Source organism: Neopelma chrysocephalum, unplaced genomic scaffold (genome assembly GCF_003984885.1).
Source record: "Neopelma chrysocephalum unplaced genomic scaffold, ASM398488v2 Primary Assembly neopelma1_119, whole genome shotgun sequence".
Lineage (NCBI taxonomy): Eukaryota > Metazoa > Chordata > Aves > Passeriformes > Pipridae > Neopelma > Neopelma chrysocephalum.
This window is the reverse complement of record NW_020897781.1, coordinates 3,360,053-3,384,863: the sequence shown is the minus strand read 5'-3', so window position 1 is coordinate 3,384,863 and position 24,811 is coordinate 3,360,053. Positions and strand designations below refer to the sequence as shown.

At 38.8% G+C, this 24,811-nt stretch overlaps 1 protein-coding gene across 2 annotated transcripts in view; it reads right to left on the bottom strand.

Annotated features, from left to right (window-relative positions):
- Nucleotides 1-3,908: 3,908 nt before the first annotated feature.
- The window catches only part of TAF4 (TATA-box binding protein associated factor 4), a 36,334-nt gene continuing 15,431 nt past the window's right edge, over nucleotides 3,909-24,811 (bottom strand). Inside the window, exons 3-16 of one of the 2 annotated variants that reach the window (XM_027697461.1) lie at nucleotides 18,968-19,134; nucleotides 18,120-18,239; nucleotides 16,330-16,449; nucleotides 15,469-15,591; nucleotides 14,732-14,821; nucleotides 13,387-13,641; nucleotides 13,058-13,202; nucleotides 12,430-12,544; nucleotides 11,616-11,785; nucleotides 10,880-11,010; nucleotides 10,130-10,255; nucleotides 8,672-8,728; nucleotides 8,471-8,590; nucleotides 3,909-4,878 (exon numbers count right to left, since the gene is read on the bottom strand). In XM_027697461.1, coding sequence (XP_027553262.1) covers nucleotides 4,711-4,878; nucleotides 8,471-8,590; nucleotides 8,672-8,728; nucleotides 10,130-10,255; nucleotides 10,880-11,010; nucleotides 11,616-11,785; nucleotides 12,430-12,544; nucleotides 13,058-13,202; nucleotides 13,387-13,641; nucleotides 14,732-14,821; nucleotides 15,469-15,591; nucleotides 16,330-16,449; nucleotides 18,120-18,239; nucleotides 18,968-19,134 — 1,907 coding nt within the window. In that variant the 3' untranslated portion in view covers nucleotides 3,909-4,710. Of the gene's footprint in view, nucleotides 4,879-8,470; nucleotides 8,591-8,671; nucleotides 8,729-10,129; nucleotides 10,256-10,879; nucleotides 11,011-11,612; nucleotides 11,786-12,429; nucleotides 12,545-13,057; nucleotides 13,203-13,386; nucleotides 13,642-14,731; nucleotides 14,822-15,468; nucleotides 15,592-16,329; nucleotides 16,450-18,119; nucleotides 18,240-18,967; nucleotides 19,135-24,811 lie in introns of those variants that run through there. The other variant, XR_003536537.1, reaches the window with a different exon arrangement.

Genomic DNA, 24,811 nt, shown 5'->3' with positions numbered 1-24,811 from the left:
TGAAGTAAAACCATACAGTACTTTCACAGTGCAGTAAAAGCCAGATTTGTTATGCATTTATTCAGCACTTCCACAGCAGCGTGGTACATATCACAGCCCCAACGCTGCTCGCATTGTTTGTACAAGTCCTCTATTGACTTCGGAACAGGGAAACTCCCAGGAGGAAACCAAACAGGGTGCAACCCAGCTGCTTACAGAGACTAACAGTAAATAAGCTGAGCAGGAAAACAAAGGGAAAATATACTGTGTTTCCCAAGGAAAGCTATTTCTGAAGGAGCAGAACAAAGTAAAATCAGGCAGCAGCTACGAAGCCGCCCCGCAGTGCCCTCAGAGCTCCTGCTCGCTCTCCCACATCTGAGGCAGCACAGGGCAAGCCTCTCTCAGGTGCCACAGGAAAACAAGGAACGTGACTGAACGCCTAAAAGCAAGTTTTAAAGAATGTATTTATTCCCTTCCTCGCAGGCATTGGATGTAACACTACCACACAAAATAAAGGAGTCCTGGCTTGTCCCGGTCTCTGGCACAATCCATTCCCAGGATGCCAACTGTAGAGTGCAGGGTTTGGTCATTTCAACTTTGCAGGGGGAGGACAGATCTGTGCAATTAAAATGCAGTTTTAATCCCCCAGAGTTCAGCCAGGGGGATATGCTAACTGGGAGGGCTTTTGTGTTGGGCAAATGAAAGGCAGGTCAGCAGCACGTGCTGCGCTCCCTATTCACCCCTTCAACAAACAAGAATCTCCCAAATTTGTCAGCCCGGCAATTTTCACAAACAGGGAAATGTCACTTGCTAAAAAACCTCCCCAGATACTGAGGACCAAGCTTTACACATGGGGCTGCTTACATGACATTCCCAAAAACCTAAAGATTAGGATCAACCCATACTACTGAAACATTTTCCTCTTGGCACTTTACACCACATTTTAACATAACAGGTTGGTCTGTACTTGTCTAAAGCCCCGATGGGCAAAAGTCCTGGCACAAGCACTGGAAGTCTTTAGAGAAGGGGTCTTCCCACCTTGCATAAGCACAGGGCTCTGCACACTTACCTGGGCATGTGGGTCCACACTCACACACTGCAGGGAAATGTCACTGCTGAGATGCCATTGCCCCGTGTACCCAGCCAAGCTGCCACCCCACCCGACTTACCCTCAAAGGTTAAGACTTTTCTCTGCAGATGGACAAATAACTGTAAATGTAAGACAATGGTTAAAATCATCATTTGCAATTTAGGAAATCTCAGAAATGTGGGAAAACTTGAAAACCTCCAACAAAATCTTAACTACTGTGAATTTAATGGCATTTATCAGGGCACTCAAGCATGCATCTCTCACTACATATTTCAACAGGTTTCTTGTATCTATTTAATTATAAACCTGTGAAATAAGGAAAACAAGCTGAATTCAGAACCTATTTGTTCTGTTCAATTTTTGTGCTAGAAGAACACAAATTGTATCAATATTTGTATCAATCAACTATTGTATCAATAGTTCAGGAGCATTAGTTATGCACTACCTAATCAAAGGTGTTAAAAAAAGAGAGAGACCAAGACTTCTGTAAAACAGAGTAGAGAGCCCACTATAAGTCACACACAGGCAAGAGAGAAGCAACCTGTCCCTGGCATGGAGCTGAAAGTGAGATAAAATAAAAGTACAATAAACCTTCACAGACTTGCACATGGAGAGAATGTCCCAGCTGTGGCAAACTTCAGTTTTGGGGGTGCTACAGGGAAGCTGCATCATTCTTTGTACAATGAAGATGAAGGGACAGTAAATTCCCTCACACATTAACCCTCTGGTGAAACTGCACAAGCTTTGGGACCAGGAAAGAGTCACAATTTCTCTCTTTACAGGTCACCAACACACAAGAGAAGTGCTGTTGTACACATGTGTTGCCCTGTAAATGCCACCTCTGCTCAGTTGTGACTTTGCTTTGAAACGTAAAACTTCTGAGCAGCTTCAGAAATAGTTACCAGTTTTATCATTAGGAAAAAAAACAATAAATCAGCAAAAATCTGCAACTGCTCTGCCATGAGAACCTCTCACAAGTGCCAGTGGCTGCATGAAGCAGTGTTCACTCCAGTACTGACAATAAAGTTAGGTGCCAATTTCCCAGTCCAAAATTACATGAATTGAAACTACTGGAAGGAGATGGATGCTCCCAGCTTTTCAGGCTAAGAGAACAGGAACTTTTAAAAGCTGAGAAAAATTGTATAGAGTAAAGGGCTGACTGTGCACTTAAAACTCACATTGCTTACAACAAAACCAAGACCCCGGTCTTACAGATCTCTCCCTCCTCCCTTGGCCTCTCCAGCGTATTTCTAAGCTACTACTGAACAATGAGTGCCAAGTACAGCACACCATGTCTTAACTTCAACTTGTCTTACCCTCAATTTGCTGTTGGAAGCAACACCAGAAGGTCAGTTTCTTCCCCACTTACCTCTGCAGACACTGTGCCAGTGGTGATTAACAATTACATCCACACTCTTGCTACAATTAGATGAAGGCTCTGACAGTGTTTTGGCCAAAAGCCAAAGGTGTTTGTTTCCCCTTAATAACATGGCACAATTTGAAAGACAGTTTGGAGTTTACAAACAATGAAAGTTCTCAGGTCAGTGTTGTACAGGGTGTCAGGTGAGTACATCCCTTTAGGAGCTAATCCGCTTTCCCAGAGACACTGATCTCCCGAGGGCCGAGTGCCAGATCCACAGCAGGGTGCTGGGGGCAGCAGCCTGTGGACAGATTTGTCTGTGTGCAAGGAATAATCATCAAATTAATGTATTAGCAGGATTAGGCCCTCACAATTGTGAGTTAAGTCACCCATGAGAGGAGGAATTAAAGAAAACCAAACCAAAAGCTAAATTTTCAGTACCGAGCATCAGAAACACTTCTCAGATTTTCATGCTGATAATCAAAAGTGTCCCTGATTATATTCTTTTATAACTGTGTTCTAAATTGTGTTTTATGTCCCATCTTCTTCTGCAAACCATTGTAGTTAATTGTGTTTGAGGAGCAGGTTGCCCTCAAGGAGAGGGTGTTTTATTAAACCTTCACTAGACAAACCCAAAATATTTCAGATCTCTTCAGACACCTTCCCTGCTTAAAAAACAACCAAACCCACTATCCATTGATCTCAGTCCAAGACCCCTAAGACAGCAATTAAATGTCAAGATTCATAGAGTCACATACCTCCAAAACACTGACAAAACAAAGCAATATAAAATCACCCCAAAGTGCATCTTTAGGAAACAGCATCCCCTCAGGTAGACTCATCTTTTACTTTACCAAGAAAAATAAATCCAAGTGGAGAAAAGATTTAGAGAGAAAAATACATTAGCAAATACAGATAAATTTGTTTTTAATAAAGGAGTTAATTTTCTTTCAATCCTATATAAAACAATAGCAATTAAAAACTTCATTTTTGAAAGTAAAATATTTACATATGAACAAGTAACTGTGCAAAATTTACATGAAAAAAAAATGGAAAGACAGGATTTCCTAAAAGACAAAATAAAAGGGGTGTAACAGTTGTCAGGTGTTGATAAAAATACTGATCAGCATTCAGTTTACACGCAAGAGAGTTAAATTCTACCATGAGAGTTCACACAAAGAAAGCCAAAGTATTTACAGTCATAAAAGTACTATCAATAGACAATTTAATACAATAACCTCTGAAAATATAAAGAACCAATTAGTATATTTGTAATAAAAAAATAGGTACAAAGAAGGGACTTTGCTCTGGACATCTTTAAAGTAGGCCCACAGCTTGCATACAGTCTTTTAGCAAAATAATTATAGTTTACATAGCCATTTTTATGTTATGTGCCAAAAATTATGTACAATTACTGACAAAATACACCAACCATTTTTCGACACTTGATTCACACTGAGAAACAGTCTTTTGATGATTCCTCTCAACTTTTGATTTTATTTAATCTAAGCTTTCACTTTAGCTAAAAAACACAGTGCAAGTAAAATATATTTATGCTGAAAAGGTTTCTCTTTTTTTCCTTTTTTTCCTTTTTTAACTTTACAGCTTTACAAACTATAGCAAATAAAATGCATTTTTACAGATGCTGCTATAACATTCAGAAGTAACCCTCCTTTATGGGATTTCAGGGCCTCTAATAAGCAATAATGTGATTAAAATTGAGGTTATGTTTAAAATTAACTGTATATCCCTCTAGATTTTGAGCATTTTGGGGAAAGATAAATATTCTTTAAAAATCAGTTTGCTTTGCTAACTGACTGTTTTAAAAAAAAAAAAAAAGCTAAATGAAATGAGGTCATCTGCTGTAGACATATGCCTATATCATGGATTTAGTTGAATAAAACTGAACTAAAATGAACAATTAATGTTGAAACTGCTACAGGGCTGACAAAGGGTAGCTAGTTATTTGCTAAACGATTCCATCAGTCTTTATATATGGCTTGTTTGGCAAGAAGGCCACTCAATCAAGAGATGAGTTAAAATTTAATTGTCCTTTTATAGTATCCACAGGCCTTGTAAGTATCCTCACTGTTACAGAAATGTATTTCTCTCATACTGAAGAGTTTATTTATAAACAGGAATATAAAACTGTTCCATGTAAAGAGGTGGTTGTTTTTTAAACAATATCCCATTTGCTTGTTACAAAAAGGCGTAATTTGCAAATATATTAAAAAATGTCCTCAGGCGTCTCTCCGTCAAAAATACCTTGATCTTTTCCATTTTACTTAAGGAATGCTTTGTATAGCAATAGTGAATGGCTTGTCTCTCGCTCATTTTCTAAACAAAATATGAGGTCCCTGAGGTTCACCCGCGTTATCCTTTGTCGCGTAAACTGTCTGGTTGTTCCAACTCCAGAGCTGCCTGGGACTGCTGCACTTGAACCAGATCCCTGGAAGTGAGAAGAACAGGGAAATCAGTCCATGCTCCCAGGTATTCCAAAACTTTTCAGAGAAAACAGGTGAGGTAAGGACTAAGTGACTACGTACACGAAGCTTTATGCTACCAGATTAGAGATTTTCTATTTAATTCTTATTTATAACAACTTATTTATAACAACAGTTGAACAATTAGAAGTTTTCGGTGATATTTAATACAGACAAAAAAAAACCAACACAAAGCACAGCTTGTATTTTCAGGAAGGCACTAAGGACAGGCAATCCCAACAACCAACCCAAACAAAAGGGACAGAATTCTTCACAACACCAGCATAGAAATCCCCAGGGCAGCCCTGGAGTTCTGGATGACCTGGGAAAGAGTCCTATTCCCTGGACTGGGAGGCCTTGAGTAATGTCCTAGATCCCCCCAGTCTCCATGGCAGGGTGCCATGAGCTCTCCTTTTGGTGACAACAGCTGTAACCAAGCTCGGAACTACATTTAGAAGCAACTTCCCTGACGTTCTCTAATGATCTCTGAATGCTTCTCCATCATTCAGCATCACTCATCCCTCTGCTATACACTGGCAGTTTCCCACACAAAGTGGCAAGATAAACAAGTAGTATATTATTATATTTGTCATTTTAAAAAAGCAGAAAAAACATAAGGGAAAAAATTGTTTGCTATCTTTAGAGATACCCCCATCCTTCAGCTCTTCGGATGCACTCTGTGTAATGCAAGTGAGATGTAAAGCAAGTCTGCTGGGGCCAACTCCGGGGCAATTTCACTTGCAGAAAACACAATTCTGACAGGATACGTGCGATTAATGCAACTCTTGTCTAAAACTAAGGAGCAGTGAGGGCAGGGAAGGAGCGGCCCGGCAAGGACAGGGATCAGGGACTGTCGCTCCCGGCTCAGGCTGCAGTACCGCCCAGTGACCGGCAGATGGCGCGCGCAGACCGAAATCCAGCCTTTTCCCTCAATTTTAAAGCCGGGAATCTTTCGGGCAGCCGCCTGTTGCTGGCAGGTTATTTACACCTACATAATGGATTCTTTTGGGAACAGGTTACAATTCTGTGGCTCATGTATAGGTTCTTTTTTACCTCCAATTTAGTTTACTAGAATGATTTTCTCTTTCCTTTTTTTTTTTAATGGAACTTTGACACTTAGTGACACCAGAAGGTCCAAACACACTCCACTACTAAGAAAAGATTTATCTGCTTGGATAATTTTAGAAAACTTTTCTGAACAAGAATACCCTGGACTTAAAAAAGTCAAAATTTAGATTAATGCATGAGCCACATGAATCAGCTGCTGAAGCTCACACTTAACATGTGAAAATAATGTATTTAGGATCAGTGTAAATTATTAGGAAACCAACCTAAACTTGCACTGGAAATGATCACTCTAGGTTAGCAGAACACTGTTCAGCACAGGTGAAGTTGCTTCATCACACTGCCAGCAGTGAAGTCAGAGTTTTGATTCTCAAGCAACTTTCCTGTTGACCCAGCAAACATCAAATCACCAAAATCCTGTACTGAGAACTGCTTAAAGGCTGGATGTTCAAAGGGATATTTTAAGGCACCTGCACAACTCAGGTCCCTAATTTCCACCAACTTCAATGGAAATTAGAAGATGCAGGAGAGCAGTGGATGCTAACTAGATTTTCTCAAATCCATACATATGATTACTGGACAATAGAAAGAATGGCTGTAAGGGGTTTATTTTTGGTTTTCAAATATCCTTTAGTAGAAACTCAAGCCTGATTTTATTCTGTAGACTATTATACTTTAAATGCAAAGGTAAAATTTCAGGAGTCTTTAAAGACTATGCTACTCCTATAAGGCATGGAGTAAGTTAAAAAGCTTTTTGGTAACTTCCAGTAAAATCACATGGACATAAAACTCTAAAACTGACAGCAAACTGATTTGTTGAATTTGGAAACAAAACAGAGCAACTACTACTTAGAAGTGATTTTACATGTAATTAAGATTCAGTATTCCTAGACATCAAAAGCTTGCATTTACAAATCTGTGCCTAAGTAATGACAAACCTTATTTTCCACACTTCTTGTAATATGCCTTAACCACAAACTGCATACAAATGGTGACAAGTGGAGCCCAATTTAAAAATGTCAAGTGACACAGCAGCAAAAGCACAGCTGTGAGTATCAGATCAAAGGCAGCTGGTTCTTAATTAAACAGACAAAAAGATTAGATTTCCAGGGAACCTGTAGTTAATTGGTTAACCAGTAAGTGATTAATCCAGGATAACTAAATTAGTCAGATTTAGATGAAATACAAACAAGTGTTCACAGTAGATGTAAAATACATCCCATAACCTAAGTGACATTAACAGACCATTAAGGTGGCACAGCTGAGCATGCAGGAGGAAGCAATGCCAACATTAACTCTGCATGAGGTACTTCAGCATATTCCTCTGAGACAACTTCATTTGTGTACACATCTATCTTTGTAAAGTGCCCCATTCTGCAATTTTCATAATTTTAAACCACATTTATAAACCTTTAATACAGTTATTTGTCAGCTTATATAAAAATAAGTCTTATTATCAGTTACAGACACTTTAGGATATTTCAAAACTTAAAATTACTTTAAAAGATGCTCAAGAGGCTTGATTTCTTTACAAACAAAAATAACATTTACTAGTATTCAGATTGTTCTCTAACATTTTATATCAAGCACATGTAAATTATCGCTTCTAGAAATTCAGCATAAACCAAGGTAAACTCTTTTGAGGCTTTTCTACAGTACAAATGCTGTAGCACTGAAAATTCAGAATGCTCAAGGAATAATAAACAGAATTATTAAACTATTACTATCCTGTCACTTGCCATCAGGCAAAAAGCCCCACAGGGAAAAATTCTCAAATAATGAAGAGAGCTTTCGGCCCAACAAATGACAATTTTCAAGAAGATTTTGTTCTTTTTAAACAGTGGAGAAATCCCACATTGAATGTCTCACACAGAAAGCAATTTTATATCATTTCATGTTTATTCATTTGTTTAGAAATACAGTAGATAGTCCTCTGCCAGAATGTAAATTAATATTAAACGAATCAGACACTGAGCATTCCGATATTTAATCTGCAGAGAAATGTTTGAAGGGCCAGATTCAACAGTACAATACACCAAGGATATGCAAGAACACCATAATCAGATGGAACTGGTCAAACTGATCTGCTGTGGAGATGCTAAAACTAAGGCAACTCAATGGCTGAAGAAAGAAATCTTCAGAAAGGCAAGTTCTACAACTCGAAGTTCCTGCTGTCAAACTTAGCAGTGATTCAATTCTATCACCCCACCTACCTGAGCAGCATTACTCTGCACTCTTAGTTAGATTGGCTACAACCACAAAAACATCTTCCCAAAAACTATGGAGGACCAAAACACAGAGTTGTGACTACGCAAATTTTATTCCCTACGCCACTCTGCAGACACTAAAAACCGCTCCCAGCCTTGGAGTGAGCAAATCTGAACTCAAAACACACTTGTGCTGCTCAGGAAGCTTCCACAAACTCGGGAAAAAGCTCTGAACAGAGAGGTTGGCACAGAGGCAGCAAAACCAGAGATGACCATGATACTGTACCTCTGTCCCTGATCCAGATCCCGGTGAGTCGACTTTCCTTTTCTTCCTGGGGCCGATGGCAGCTAACGCAGTCAGGTTGGCGTCCCTCTGCCTCATCTGGGCGAGCTCCTGCTGCTGCATCTGCATTTGCCAGAACAAGTACAGTTCATTATTTTCTTTTCAATTTCCAAAATAAAAGTTCATGTTAAGGTTGACACTCACCTCCTTGGCCTTCTGTTTCAACCTAAGCTGTTCTGGATCTTCTTGTCGAGATCGAGACTGTGTTGACAAAGGATGAACATGAAATGGTTGGAGGAAAAGAAAGAAAAATTAATTCAGTTACATAAGTAGTTAAAGGTTGTAAGTTTTACACAGCATATGAAAGCTTTTCCTAAACTCCAGCAGGAAGTGGGGAATACCTACCACTCCCTGAGAGGGCAACGGGGGAAAGCAATTTTTAAAAATTAAAAGAATTTTTCCTGCTTCTTATGGTTTTTTCAAAAAGCATCCCCTTTCTCTGCTTTGTTAAAGATAGCAAAGGAATAGCCAGGCATTCATACCTTAAACAAAACCATTACAAGAGACAAATTACACAGGTCTGGGTACAGACACTTTGCATATGAAAAGAGGAATAAGACCTGTACTTTTTGGAAAAATTCCTCCCCTTGCTGTGTAACTATGCACTTATTCAGAACAGATCTTTCTGCTACACCTACACATACAGGTCAGGCTCCTGTTCGAATAAACTGCAGCTGACTGACCCACAGACCATTTACATCAGCAACTGCCCATTTCCTGGGCACCTGCAATTCCTTGTGTGTGTCATACTTTTAGAATCACTGAATTGCTTAGGTCAGAAAAGACCTGTAAGAACATCAAGTCCAGCCGTTTCCCCAGCACTGCCAAGCCCACCACTAAACCATGTCCCCAGGTGCCACATGTACATGTTTTTTAAATACTTCAGGGATGGTGACTCAACCACTGCCCTGGGCAGCCTGTTCCAGGGCTTGACAACCCCTTTGGTGATGAAACTGTTTCCAATATCCAATCTAAACCTTCCCTGACGCAACTTGAGGCCATTTCCTCTTGTCCAATCAAACCCTGACTCTTGTTAATCCCACCCATTCTTTAGACCAACAACAAAATAAATTTGGATTTTGACATTATCAATTCATACTGGATCATGAAATCAACAGAAGCCTTAGGTTGTTTTGTGAATTATTCTAGGGTGCTCTTATCTAATCATATTCATTCTATATTCACTGAGTAAAACCCACAAAGTTTAATGTTTACATCAACTGCTTCTTATTTATTGTATTTCTCCAACTTGTAAAAATCTTTCTGAGTTCTATTTCTAGTCTCCAAAACACCTATAAACCTCTCTATTGCATTTAAGAGTACCAAGCTATAAATTCATCTTTTTCATAATGCAAAATGCAAAAACTAACTTCTAAGGCCTACTTTAATTTGGGACCATGCAATGGGACTGGTAAAGAAGCTGTTTCATGTGCTTTACCACGAAAAGCAAAACTGAGTTCTAGTTAAGAACACATTCATCAAGTTCCATCTTTGAAGATTAGTCTTTCCCTTCACTGCAAGTGTTTTAGAAGGAAAAGAAACTCTGCTGTTTTGATGTCAAAAATGACACTTTGCAACCACGTGTGAAATCCAAGCACTTGCCTTTGCTGCACGCATTAAAATTTCCCTTTCTTGTTCATCTTTACGCTGCTTTTCTATTTGATCAAGCTGTTCAAAGAACTTGAGCTGTGCCCGAACGTCACTTGCTTGTTCGTATCTTTCATCATCCTGAAAACACAGCAAATATGTTTCTCATTACTTTCTTAAAAACAAAGCTGTTAACTTGTACTGTACTGGGGGAGAACATATACATTCAAAGCTCCAGTGTTCAGTGTCCTTCGCAGACAAATAGCAGGTGTATATTTACACCAGTCAAACCAGCTAGAACTCTTAAAAGCATTTTGTTCTAGTCCATGAATCATCAGATTTTGACTTCTAAACTAATATCATCACAGCTTTAACCTCTCAAACATATTTCACAGAGCTGTGTGGCTTTTTTAAATGCTGCTCAGGCATTTGCATCTATTAAGAACACACATCTGTCACATAACAGTCTCTTGAGAATTCAAAGTAGTGCTTTTATCTGTCTGTCTGACTGTACAATCACTCAGACTCTAAACATTTGACATAATGAATAAAGGGGAGGGGCACAGTTTCTCAGCATTTGTCTTAAAACCATTTTGTATACGCAAGTTGAAAAGTTCTAGTCACCCATGTGTATTAATAACTTAATGGCAGATGAATCAGTCAAAGAAAATAAACAACACCTGAACTCCCACATTACAGCCAGCACGACAGCCTGCTGAATTCATGCAATTTTGCCACTTTGTTTGTGCAATTAAATACAGTTACCTTGTAAGAAAAATTCCTTTGTTGAGCAGTCTCTGATAACTTTTCCACGAGGTTTTGTAGTCTTTGTTGTGTAGCATGCGATACGTAGCTAACTACATCAGGATGGATTTCTGTTATTCCATGTTTTTTACCTACAATCAGGACAGAAGTCAGTTGTAAGTAAATATGTTGCAACAGAGCTAAACGTGAGGTCATTCTCAGCCATGGAAATTTAAATGCCTTTTTCAAAATAATGCTTTTGGGTATTGCTCAGATAAGCATCAAATAGGAAACGGCATACACATGAAAATTTACATTAGTTTAACAAAATTTACTATATATTAACAAATGCTGTATACTACAGTATAACAAATAATTCAAGATTGCTTTTTGTTTCACCATCAACTCTAAATTACTAAGTAAACATGATAAAAGTGTTTCTGAGTTTATTTCATTGTTTATGTCATGTTTGTTACACTGTATCAATTTATAGTCAGAATTTTAACCAGATCCAGTAGTTTTGTGGTGATTGCCATCACTTTAGAAGACAACTCTATAGGTTTGCTACCCCTTGACACTATTCTACTTTCATAAGCCAAGTGATTGCCCATAAGTATTAGAATATACCAGAAAATATCAGAAGGTAACAACTCCAGCAACTTTAAACCATTCCAATCAATTTCCATGGAAAATGCTTTGAATTAAACCCAAGAGTAGTAAAATTTGTTTAATTAATGTTCAAGATAAAACAACATACCTATTTCTAATATCCTTCTTTGTAAAGGTGCTGGGAAAAGGAAGGTTTCATCTTTACAGGACCTTGTTAATGTGCCCACCAGCTCAGAGTTTGTTGCCAATATCCGAGCACTTTCTTCTGACAGGTTGACTCCAGCCATTGATGCAACATCATTAATGTCATCATCATCCCTTAAAGAAAGGAAAACTTATTATAATACTGTATTATAATATTTAGTGCCTATCTGTGCACACTGCTACAATACCACAGCTGCATGGAATGAATTCCACAATTCCTGAGCAATTCCACAAAACCAGAATACTTTTATTTTTGCATTTGATTTGCTTTTCTTACATGATAAAACTAATTTAATTGCAAATGAGAAATTACTCCTTTCATTTCAAAGAGCACTAATTTTGTAGTTCCCGTTTTTTCAAGATCCTTTCTTATGAATTGTTTCAACACCTTAAGAAACAAGAGACCAGACAAATCACTACCACAAAACAATAATAATCTGCCCTCATCACTAAGACAGGTTGTACATCCAAATAATTCAAGCAGAGCTGAGAGAAGTGAAGGAATGAATTCCATTAGCTTGTCTGGGCACGAATTGTTTATGAGGTTTAGTGCCAGCTAAATGCTAAAACCAGTCTGGCACAAATATGTCCAGCATTGTCTGTTGAAGTCTTTAATGAAGAAGCAAACCTGCCCTCAGAAAATCCACCTCTAGGTTACTGTGAGTTTCCCCAGTTGGATTCAGCACCACTGCAGCATCCAGGAAAGGCCCAGAGTTCAGCTGCCCAGGCAGCACATGCACAAACATCCAGTGCCTCACCTAAAAGAGCCTCCCCCAGGTTCTTTCAGTTTATTCTTCTGAGCAGCAGCTACTTGTGTTGAAACAGTGGCAATAGCTTTGTTTCCAGGTAATACTGCTGGTTTTACCACAGGTACTGCAAGACAGACAAGATTTGTACTACATCAGTAAGAGTTCAGATTTACAAGCCAGTCACAGGTAGTTATGGCAATAGATCTGGTACAAAGACTTTACCTCAATAGCTTCTGACAGCATTTCACCTAAAAAGCAGGACCCTCCCACACAATTCCAGCACCCACAACAATTTTTGACTGTAAATAATGCCCTGAGGAATGTGTATCCCCAGCCACTACGACACTACACACTGAAGATTTTAGCAGTAGTACAAAAGCCATCACACAGCTCCAGGGCATTTAAGAACTGACATTCATAGAATCACAGAATGGTTTGAGTTAGAAGGGACCTTAAAGATCATCTAGTTCCAGGACCTTGACACCTTCCACTAGACCAGGTTGCTCCCAGCCTCATTCAACCTGGCCTTGAACACTTCCAGGGATGGGATGCCAACTTCTCTTGGCAAGCAATCCCAAAACTACACTTCAGGTAATGCTATCAAATAGGGCATTTACCAGGTATCTTGACCTCTTACCTGTCTGAAGTTGATTCAGTTGAATTTGAGGAGTTGTGAGCATAATACGACTGTGTGGCTGCCGCAATGCTACCATGGGTGTCTGTGTCAACGTTACTTGGGGGGGCCTTATCAATGCCCCTGCTTTCTGAGACTGTTGGATAACCTGCAAATAACAAGGAAAAAAAGCACTGTAAATAATCTGACAATCACGTGGGAAGAACAAACCCTAACAGCACTTTAATCAAGACGGATTTTAAACTACACTTTTTTCCCTAGTAGCTAGTTTCTCTAAAGAGCTCAAAGACCTTTGAGCTAAACCACTTCAGGCTGCACTTCAGCTCACGTACCAGTGGTGTGGTCTGGCCTTGTTTACTAACACCAACTTGTGTGGGCTGAGTGAGGCTGATGACAGGTTGCTGGAGGGTGCTTGTGACAGTGGCAGTCGCCTTCCCCGCCGAGCGCTGCACCGAGGAGCTGAGCAGCACGGCCGCCGCCGATGGGATCGTGGCTATCGTCGCCTGCGTCGTCGGCTGCTGTTGCTGGCTCTGCTGAATGAAAGCTGCAGAGTCTGGTGTTAACTGTCTCAAGGCAGGTAAACTCCTCTGGAAGAGAGGAAAGGAAAGAATTTTGTTGGTTTTTTTTTTAGTCCTCACACAAGGAAATACGAATTGGAGAAAAACAGTGCGTTTCATTTTAATCTGTTGGATCGGTCCGTGTGCACCTGAGAAAAGATGGCAAGTGAGCATGCAGGAAAACCAGGCTGCTCATATTTAATAAGCAGGACAGAGGGACAATGCCTTTTGGATATCAAGGGCATCTAGGTTATGCAGCCTATCTGGAACCCTGGTAGGTACTTAACAACTCAAGCCCATGCTGCCCTCCTTGACTGTGCTCCTCCACACATTCCCAGCTACATGTGAAGGCTTAAAAGACATACTGGAACACCAAGGAGGATTTCAGAATAGCTCAAAGACCACAGTGTTTTACTGGATTCTTAAATTAGCTGTTTTCTTATGGCAACAATTTTTATCCTCAGGAACAGCTCGAGGTTGAACAAGCATTTAAGAACCCAGAAATGTCAACACACACCTACAACTATATCCCTTAATCATACATTAGTCAAGCAGTTACACTCTTACTATTCAATGCTGTCGTACTTTCCCTGATTTTCTGATGGTAAATGTTTTGGAATAAACACTATTTTGAGATGTGTCCAATTACTACAAAATTTAAGACAAATGTGATTTATTATTGAGAGGTGGTAAATTTCTTGCTTATCCATACAAAGAGTTATACAGCCCAGGGAAAAGACTTGCCCAGAAGGTAACAGTTTTCTGTATAATTCAATCTCTTGTTTTCTTTCCAGGACTAAAAAGAGAATAATAAATCAATTCATAGGTTTGCTGGTCTAAGTCAGAGAAAGAAAATCTTTCACATTTCTCAAAAGAGCTACGATGTGACACTGGTAGAAATTACATTACTTACTGACTGTGCCAAAGAATCACACTAACAAACTCTTGGAACTCAGAGGTAAAAATACTTTTTAAGGGAGCAAAAGCCTAATCAGGCACCATTTAAAACTTCCATTTACATCATTTTGAAATTCTATGTACGCTGGCAAAGGATGTGCTTGTGTTCATTGCTGCTGATACGTAAGCACAGAAATAAAGAAAAGCAGTGCACACAAGTTACCTTCAGGAAAGGCACAAGGTAAGGTTGAGGTGAAGAATTAAGTTCTCTGTACAGCCTACTGGTAAAGTCTTCTGGTTCAATTTTTCCATCCTTTAAAACAGAAAAACCAAATGAACAAACATTCAATAAAAAAAAAAATAAACGTAACAATTTACTGGAAATAAGTGGCTTTATCATCCCTCACTATTTTTAGTTACCAATAGCTTTATGGTAGTAACTAATTTTACTATGAATTTCAACTAGGAAGACCTACAGACCTCTGGTTATCACATAACATCTGGAATATACAGCTCTACCTTACACTAAAGGTTGCTAACAATGAGGCTAAGCAATACTAGTATTCATTCCATAAATATTAACTATATCAAGGCTTTACATTTGAATCATATAACATTAGATTTTTTTTTCTAAAAACCTGTGATTTTGTACAGTCAGCTATTGCACTGGTTGTAGTGTCTTGTCTCAAATACATAATAAATCTTTTTATTCACCATTTTATCAAAATGTAGAATTTAAAGAGCCATTATTCACATTACAGTTCAATTTAATTCATGTTCTCATGCATGAATATAAGCAGTAATATCTCATTTACAAACTCAATGGAAAATTTATGCATCTATTTTAATTCAGAAGCAAAGTTAATGTATCTCGGATTTTATAAACTCCCTCCTCTGAAGAAAAATAAAGCCCTCAGTTTTGAGTCTGAATTTGCCCAGATACTTTTCAACTTTTCTTACCAGCAGGTTCTGTACTAATTCTTTCACATTGGCCGCAGTCTCTGAAGACTGTTTTCCAGATGATGCCAGTTTTATTAATGTGGACAGGAAGTTTTTGCATTTCTTCACATTTTCCATAGTTTCCTTAGGAGGAAGAGTAGAAGGGAAACAGAGAAGTGAAGATAAACTCTTTCATATGTGACCTGGTCATATACTTTGAGAAATAAAGTTCATAACTGCAGACTATTATTTACAGATTTATGTTCCTCGATGATTAAGATATAACCAGACTGAAATTATGGTTTTGCTTCACATATATCTATGTATTGTACATTTGTACATTTTTGTTATCGAAATGTAAGAAAGTATGATTCTTCATGAAGTTAGGAAACACCAATGATTTTAATAATGGCACATTGTGTATGAGAAAATAAGTGTTTTAGCAGGACAACAAATAGCAAAGCTTTTCTTTCACAGTGCGTGGATTCTCCCTGTTCTGCAGTCCTGGAAACATGCAGCTTGAATGAATCAGTGCCAACTTCTTATCCCTTGTCATACTGATTCTACTCTGCAGTACTGAACAATTCACTGTTCTATAAAATACATCTAACATGTTTTAAAAAAATGAGTGCTTTAAAAACATTACGGAAATAAAAATTAATATTTTGACACTTATCAAAATTCAAGAGACCTGTATCCATACATTTTAGTTATATGGTCCTACTAAAGTTTACTTTTTCAACACCAATGGCTCACAGAATTCCTGCATCTTCACTGCTCTCCACTCTCTCTGTATTTACATTTATGTGTGTATATACATACATACATGTACACATGTATATGTGAATAAACAAAGAGATGTTAAATTTATCAGTGTCTTACTGTGGCAGCAGTGGAGGTGGCCGTTGTTCCTTGCACTGTTCTCTGAGGAGTTCCAGTTTGTACAGCTGTTGCTGTCCCCAGCGTGGTGGTTTGTGCAGTACCACCCAGAACAATCTGAGGCTGCAGAGAATACAAACACAAGATTATTTTACTTGAAAGATATCAAAAAGCTGTTTTCCTGAGCCATCAAACAGAAAACGAGCTCTGGGACAGTAGAACACCTTTCTCAGCTACTATAAATAAGTTACTAAGGTGTGATCTGTTGCAGTGATCAGAAAGAGCCACCAGATGGCACTAAACACATTCCAAACGGGAATCCCAAAAGTTGAAAAATTGCGCGATTTTTGGTCACTGAATAAAATGCCGCAAACATATCTTCAGCCACTGTGGTTTAAAAACACAGCTTAAACGAGTGCTGAATTCCTGTGAATGCAATAGCTTTTTCTGCCTGTTTTGTTAAATGCCACTTCCAAAGGGAGGAATTTCTAAAAAGGCACGATGACAAAAGCTCGGATCTTCTCGAGGTCTTTGTGATGAACAATGGGACAAAACACTGTGCTAGTTTTGTAGACAGCTCGGCAGCTCAAAGTAGGAACATCACCTCTAAAGAATCACCATTGTAAACAAGAACTTCTCACGTACACAGCTCATTCATGGACTTCCAACACAGTCTAATTATTAACAACAACCCCGGGACAGCAATTCCTATCAAGTTACAGCTGACACTCAGAATTTTAACAAATCATTTGTAAACTTGCTCTTTATATAAAGGTGCACAAGAAAAGAGGCTCCAGTGCTGCCAAAGCTAACTTTCATTGGTATTTTGAGAGAAACTAAAGGAGACAAGGGTTTCATTTGTCTCATTTTTTTTGAAATCAGGATAAATGAAGTCCATGCTCATTACAGCACAAAATATGCAGATGGAATGATCTTTTTTTTTTTTTTTTTTGTCCAGTATAACAGCAGTGCAAATTAAGGGGACTCAGTTAGGTAAATTAACTCTTAGATCTGGAAAGATCATGGGCATAGGCAAAGGCTCTCTGAGGGAAAAAAGGTTAACTGGATGCATAGCAAAACCTGCATGTTTTAAATTAAAACTCTCTAATCCTGTCTACTCAAAGGATGAAGAAAGCACAATGAGACAGATTAGGCGACAGCAATCATATTGTATCAGTGCTGCCTGGAAGCCATGTGGAGAATTTCACACTCTTGCACTGTTTTTTAAACTCACACCAACATCTCTCAAAAAACATTTCCACGCAAGCCCATGATTACCAGAGGCCAGGCTATGAGAGGACAGCCCAGACTGACACCACTGCCTATCCTTCAGTTATCAGTCTCCAGAAGGACAAAGACCAAAGAAGAGACTTGTGTGAGAGGGAGAAGGCTCGGGGAAGAGAAGGCTGCCAGTGCAGTTGTCTTTGCAATTGTAAATTTTGCTGCAGAATTCAGAGGACTGCAGATCCATCATTGGAATAACACCACAGCTCCAAATCCAAAGGGAATTCCTGTCAGTTTCTTGAGGCAGAAGACATAAAGGTATTTTATTTTAGTCAGCTCTGTGGTGAAACAAACTACTAACAGGATACCTTTAGAGATGCATATAGGTATAATATGAAATAATAATAACACAGATATAAAAAATTATACCTGTACATCCAAAATATACATTGAGAGCTGCAAATGTTTTAGAAAGGATAATCCAGGAGGCATTTCTTCCCTGCACTTAGCAACTGCATTTCCTGTCTGTCTGGCAGTCTCATTCATACATTACTTTCCTACAGACTCACTTGCACAACCGGGGGACGCTGTAGCGTTGTCGTGGGTTGCACTGTTGTTTGAGCCTGAGACACTTGCTTGATAATAGTAGTTGGTGTCACCTGTCGTGCAATAATGGGTGTTCCTGGAGCCTGGGGAAGAGGAAAAAAAACCAAACACATCAGTGCCCGTAGTTAAATATCCTCTACCTCATCTAGTATTTTGTCCCTGGACAGTTAATATTGCTACAGATACCAAAGAATGCATCTAAACCACTAGAAAACTGTGAGAAGGAATTTTAGACTTGAATCTAATGCAACTGTCAAAATCTCAGTGTACATATACCCATATCCGCATTTTTCTTTTAGTCTTGCATTTTCTCTGGGGAAAAGAGTTGTACACATTAACCATATGAGGTCTTCTCTGTATCAAAATTTTAAACTTCATGAGATTCAGATAGGTTAAAATATTTTTGATGAGTAACAGCCAAGCTGCAACAGAATTAGGACCAAAATACCTCAGCTTTACCATGTGAAAAGTAGATTTAGAGCAGATATTAGGAATAAATTCTTTACTCTAAGGGTGGTGAGGCACTGGCACAGGTTCCCAGAAAGGTGTGGACTCCCCATCCCTGAAGTGTTCAAGGCCAAGCCGGACAGGGCTTGGAGCAACCTGGTCTAGTGGCAGAGGGGTTGGAATGAGATGAGCTTTAAGGTCCCTTCCAACCCAAACCATTCTACGAATCTATGAAAAGCCTGTATAGCCCCAGTTAGATCTATGGTTTCTTCAATCCCTAACACCATACCTTACTTTTTGGTGTATTCTTCACAGGAAGAAAATACATCTTACAGTTTTTAGCCCTACAAATCACTGAACTGACCTGCACTGTCGATATCTGCACTGGGGGTGCACTGGTCGGTGTAGCAGGACGAGGAGTCAGAGTATTCTGAGGCTGGGACTGGGCGTGTGCCTGTGCTTGCATCTGTGCCAGGGCTTGTTGGGGGATCATCAGCAACTGCCCGTTCTCACTGCGCACAAGGACCATGCCTGGAAAACAGATATTGGTCAAGCAACACACATCCTTTCCAAACATGAAAGGACATCTTTTTCTGATCTTTTTATCCAAGTTGGATACATATGGAATTAATGTACTGCTGAAGGACTAAGCAACTAACAAAAGAGGTTTAGAATAAAATCAAAATACCCGGCTCCATTATGACATTTTGTGTAGAATAGCTTAATATCAGAAATACTGCTTCTCTATCTAAATGCTCAGTATATTGTGCATTAGAACACAGTGAGGTGTATTTGCCCCAACAAAAAATATTCCATGTGACTCAACATTAAAATTAGCAACATGTAAAAATCCTACCTGCTCTTTACTAAGAAATTTGTTTTATGGAACACTACAAATAAAAGAAAATCCTGCCATTAGGCAAGATTCCTGTTAAGAGGGGAAGAAAAATAATCAAACATAAGCTTTACCATCAACAGGAACACAATTGTCTAAGTTCTAAATTAATTTTCCATAACCAATTCAGTAATGAAAGTGGCTATAAAATCATAATCTCTCTCATGTGCATCAGCAACAGGCTGCATTGTGCCATGTTACACCCCAAAAGAAAAATAAAACAGAGAAGGAAATGAGGCCGTCATTCCCTGCTCAGTCACTTAGATCAATACACTTAACCCCACTGGGCAGCTGGAGGGAAACAGCTTTTAACAGGCAGATTTTCAGATGAGACTCTCTCTTCCTTGAAGGTGCAAACAGGATCTGGACAATACAAACTGTTTTCCAAGAGCTCCTTCATTCCTCACGCCTCAGTCAGCCCAGGAGAGGCTCAGACCTCATCAGCTCTGAAAAAGCCACCTAAGGAAACAAACTGGGCACTCAGTTAGTTGGCTTTTCTGAGCAACTACAGGAGGGACCTTCACCATGAAAATCAAGAGGCACTACTGAAATCAGAAAGTTTTTCTGAAGTGTTGTTCAGTGAATCAAAAGCCTACACACGCTCCCCAACAATATCTGGAGATCTGGTCTATGCCATCGCAGAGCATGACTACTTCAAAAGAGTCAAGTTTTTATTTGCTTTTCTATTCAGATGAAGTGCCAAAATGTTTACAGACAATGCCTTAAACAGTTTTCTTGGACTGTTTGAAAGTTCAACTGCAAAAATCCATATACTTATTTCTATAAAAACGCGTTCAAAAGAAAAGCCTTAGTTGATTTGCCCCTAATTTTTTCCATACATTCTCTACATTAACCCTCTTTTAATGAAGCAGAGTCATACAGAGACATTAAACTAGTTTACATCCAGAAGGTGATCTTCCATTGCAACTTAATTAGAAATGTTAAGGAGGGACCCACAATGTGCTATGGACAAGAGTTACATCTAGAAACAAATATTCTCAGACCGGTTTTCTGTAGGAAAGGAGGAGGGGGAAAAACTTATTTATAGTCTTGCAGACTACAGAAATAAATACTCTTTGTTTAGCTGTCAAGTCCAAAAAACTATTTTCCAAGCCATTCCAAACAGTAATGTATTTTCTCCTGTAACTTATGTAAGAAGAAGTATTTTCCTTAAAACAGCAAGGGCACTCACACCATCACCACAGCTTATGAGAACCTTAAAAGCCTTAATAGTGAACACAGAGCTTGATCCTGTCAGCTGCTCATCAGAACCATCACTACTTTATCTCCATCAGCCTCATGCTACAGGGAGGGGGCTACTGACAAAAAAAAAAAGAAATTCAACATTTTAAAGACTAAAGAGTGACCTACTACTACATCAAGCTCATTCCTGCACAAACAGAACCTGCCGTCCTCTTCCAAAAGTGCAAACAAAATCCTGGGAAATGAACTCACATTGCCCATTTCTGTCATTCCTCATAATAATCAGCTGAAGCAGATAAACACTGAATCAGTGGAAATCTTCAATACTGTTATAGCTGAAAACATCAGTACAGTGAAAATCTGATTAGAGGAGCTATTTTCAAGTCAACATCAAATATTAAGGCTTGTTGAGTACTATTTAGTTTCCAGCAATTGAAAAGGACCTATGCAACTACCTATGCCTGTGCCTTCATCAAGTCCTTAAATGTCACAGAATTATACTGACATCCCATAGAAAACTCTTTTTCTTAAAACTGACCATTTTTGGGGTTCCCTAGGATATTCTAAGGTTAATGTACCATACAAATTCTTTAAAGCTATATATTTTTTCCTTACAGAAGCAACATAAGAGATACTAACTGTAGTTTGGGAAGGGGGGATTGTTTTTTAAACTTCTCTCCCAGTGAAATGTGACTAAAATTATTTGAAAGCACCAAGTCAAAACCCCTCATCTGCATATGAGAAACTTTTATAGCATCAGAGCTCTGTGATAACTGTTCCTGTCTCCAGTTCAACACACACATCAGTCTCAGGAATGGGTGTGCACCACCCATTAATGCCCTGCAACACCACAACTACCCTTCGGCACAGCAGTCCTGTCAACTTACTGGTTTTCTCCTCAAAATATGAATGAGAAGAGAGGAAAGAGGGGAAATAACCACAAAATGAAGGTTGGATACCCATAGAGTGCAAGCACAATGTCTGAACAATGAAATATTCTCCCTGAGCTACATGCAAAATTAGAACATGCCTACACATTAACATAGCACAACTGCTCAAACAGACAGTTGAAAAGCACAGTAATGTGAGCTTTAGAAAACATATCAAGAAGGTTCAATTTTTGGCAGCAGACAGATAAAACAATCATTTGTAATTCAAACCCTGACTTTAAGTACTACCCTGCTAGATTTCTAACTATGGGAAGTCTGAACTTTCCGTCAAGTATTGAAGTCATAATAAAAAAGTAACTCATACAAAGCTACATTTGAACAGTTCTTTCATTCCCACTCAAATTTGATACACAGTTATTTTCAACTTAAAGAGTTTCTAGTGTTATTAACTCAGGGTCTACCCCTGATAAATGCCTGTGCACACATACTGGGCTATATACAAACATAAAGACAATTACTAATATTTGACTAGTCTTGCATAAACTTTAATCATGGTATGATGATACGAGACATTTTACCTGCTTGGAATGTTGGTTTACGAGTGATTTCGGACAAGGTGTAAAAATTCAGATTGTGATGAACTTGGTTACTGAAATTTCTGTGCAGCAATTCACCAGTACTACAGTCTGCAGGCAAGTAAGTTTTGACTGAACAAACACATAACACCCCTCAAGCCTTGTTGAGAATTCTTTAAAAAGGGAGGTGGAGCTGCTCTCTCAGCTTCTCTCCCCCCAGCACAACTACAAGACTCTTTTCCAACCCAATTAGCTAAAAAAGGAACTCACTAACCCAAAACTACACCCAGGCTGGCACTAAGTGGATTTTCAGTGAAGTTCAGAAGGCTCATTGGTGCTAACTCGATTAAGAATTAAAAAGAAATTCCCATTTATCTCCTCCTTCTAAAAACATCAATGTAGGACTATAACAGCCCCCTCTCTCCATCCATATGTGAATCTCAGTTGATCCATTTGTGGCAGTAGAACAGAGGAAGGGCTGACAGACACACGTGTAGAAAAACAAATTTCTTTCTCCTATGTTCCAAAACTTATATTTTAAATATTTAAATACAGGTGAGTATCATAACCTCAAACTCCAATGCATAAGGCTGCAAATGCTGAATGAACCAGGTCAGAACTGACCACCAGGTACTAGTAGATAGCTAGTATTTTATAAGGTATCTCACTGTTTCAATTAAATTTAGCAACATATTTAAAGTAGGATGAAAAAGGATGAAAAACATCTTTCTGTTTCAAGTTTATCATCCAGGGGTTTGTTCCACAAATGGATAAATTACTATTTAAGCTCAAACAGCTAATAAAGATAATTGGAAATGTTCAATTATAAAAAGGTGACAATAAAACTTGTTCATTTTAAATATCTCTCTACCTTATTTTTCCTAGACAGTCTGATCACGTGTACTCTCAAATCATATTCAATACTAAAAATGCAAATATTCAAGCATTCTTTCCAAGTCTCTCATTAAAAAACTAATTAAAATTAAAATTAATTACCATTTTTGTTAGAAGTCAGAGGCTTAAGAGAATCCTGAAAGAGGCTCATATTTTAGTTTGAATTAAACAATTCATCATGGCTCCAAATGAAGGATTAACAAAACTGAGTTGGATTGCTCCTTATGCCAAAGGGACTTGTGCTCTTGACCAGTACAATGGTCATCCCATGTGTTCTTGTTGTGGAGACCTTCCCAGATCTCTCCTGTTTACCAGAGTGTTTGGAAGGGAAAATGTCATTATTATAGGATGTAGCTGCATGATTCTACAGTGTCATCTTTGCCTCTTGCTTATTTGTGTTTCCATTTGCTATCGGCACTTCCATTTACAAAGTGCTGTGCTTTGGGGGTTTGTTTCTTTGTTGGTGGTTTTTTTTTTTTAATTAATAAAACTTGTGAAATCATGCACTGGAATCAAAAGTGAAGAGCTCTGGCCATAGGACATGTCAGAAAAACACAAACCAGGCTTTTTTCAAATGCCTCCCTCTTCCTTATTTCTTTGAAACATGTCTTGGCTTAGCAAAGACTAAAGAAAAAAAAATAACAGAATAATAAAGAAGACTAATAAAATATTTTGTAGCCTTTGCAGACCACTCTGATTATCTGTGTAATTCCCAAGACATACAACTTTCTTGCTAGAGAACCTCTACATCCAAAAAGAAAAAAACCCACACAAGTTTCCTGTTTTGATACCAGTTTTTGCTGGTAAATCTTAATTAATAATATTTATAGGAGCTGGACTTCTCAAGGAGAGAGTTAAAACTTGCTGCAGATATAGCAGGCACCTTCAGATCAATGTTCTGAGGAAATCCCCAGTCCAGCAGACTGTCCCCTCCCACTGCCATACCCAGCAGGAGTATCCAGGTGTCACCTCTCAGGACAAACGTTCCATGTCTCAGGGACTCCATCCATACCACAGGTGACACACCGAAGGACTTCACCTACAGTTAGCAAGCACATAACAAGAGGACCACAAAAAGGTGTGCCCATGCTTGTGTCACACCAGTGTGCAAGGACAAAACTTCTGCCTATCTGTGAAATACAAACCCTAGACAGGATCCTGTCAGATCCCAAGGGACAACATCTCTCTTCCTAATGCACACACTGAACAGAAGAACAGAAGGTTCAAGCTTACAGATTTTGCTCATTACCCACAGTGTAGCTCATGGTCTAATCCAGATCAATTCAGAACTATTACTAAGAACCCAGACTTTTAATAGGTTGTTTTTTTCAGTAGCTAAGACATGACAGAAGAATTAATGGGTGTATGATCATGAAAGTGCATGGAGAATATCCTTTTCCAGTCTCCTGAGGAAATTCTCTTCTTAAAAGCAGAAGGGTAACTGAACTTTATTTCCCAAGAAAAAACAGCTGGGGTCAGGTTAGGCAGCAAAGAATCAATACACACACATGCTGGTGTTCAGAAAGAATGTCCAAGCCTGAAAGAATAACTAGAGGATTGATGCTTCTGGTGTAGGAAATCAAAGTCCTTACAAACACCTCTAGAAAATAAAGTTATTGATCATACAGTCCACTGACATCTGACAAATCTTCAAATCCTAACTAGATTTGCCAGGGAAGTTCACTATGAGGTTATCTCCACGTCAAAGCATTTGGGCCTTAAGCTCTCAAGCGCACACTCATTTGAGGCAA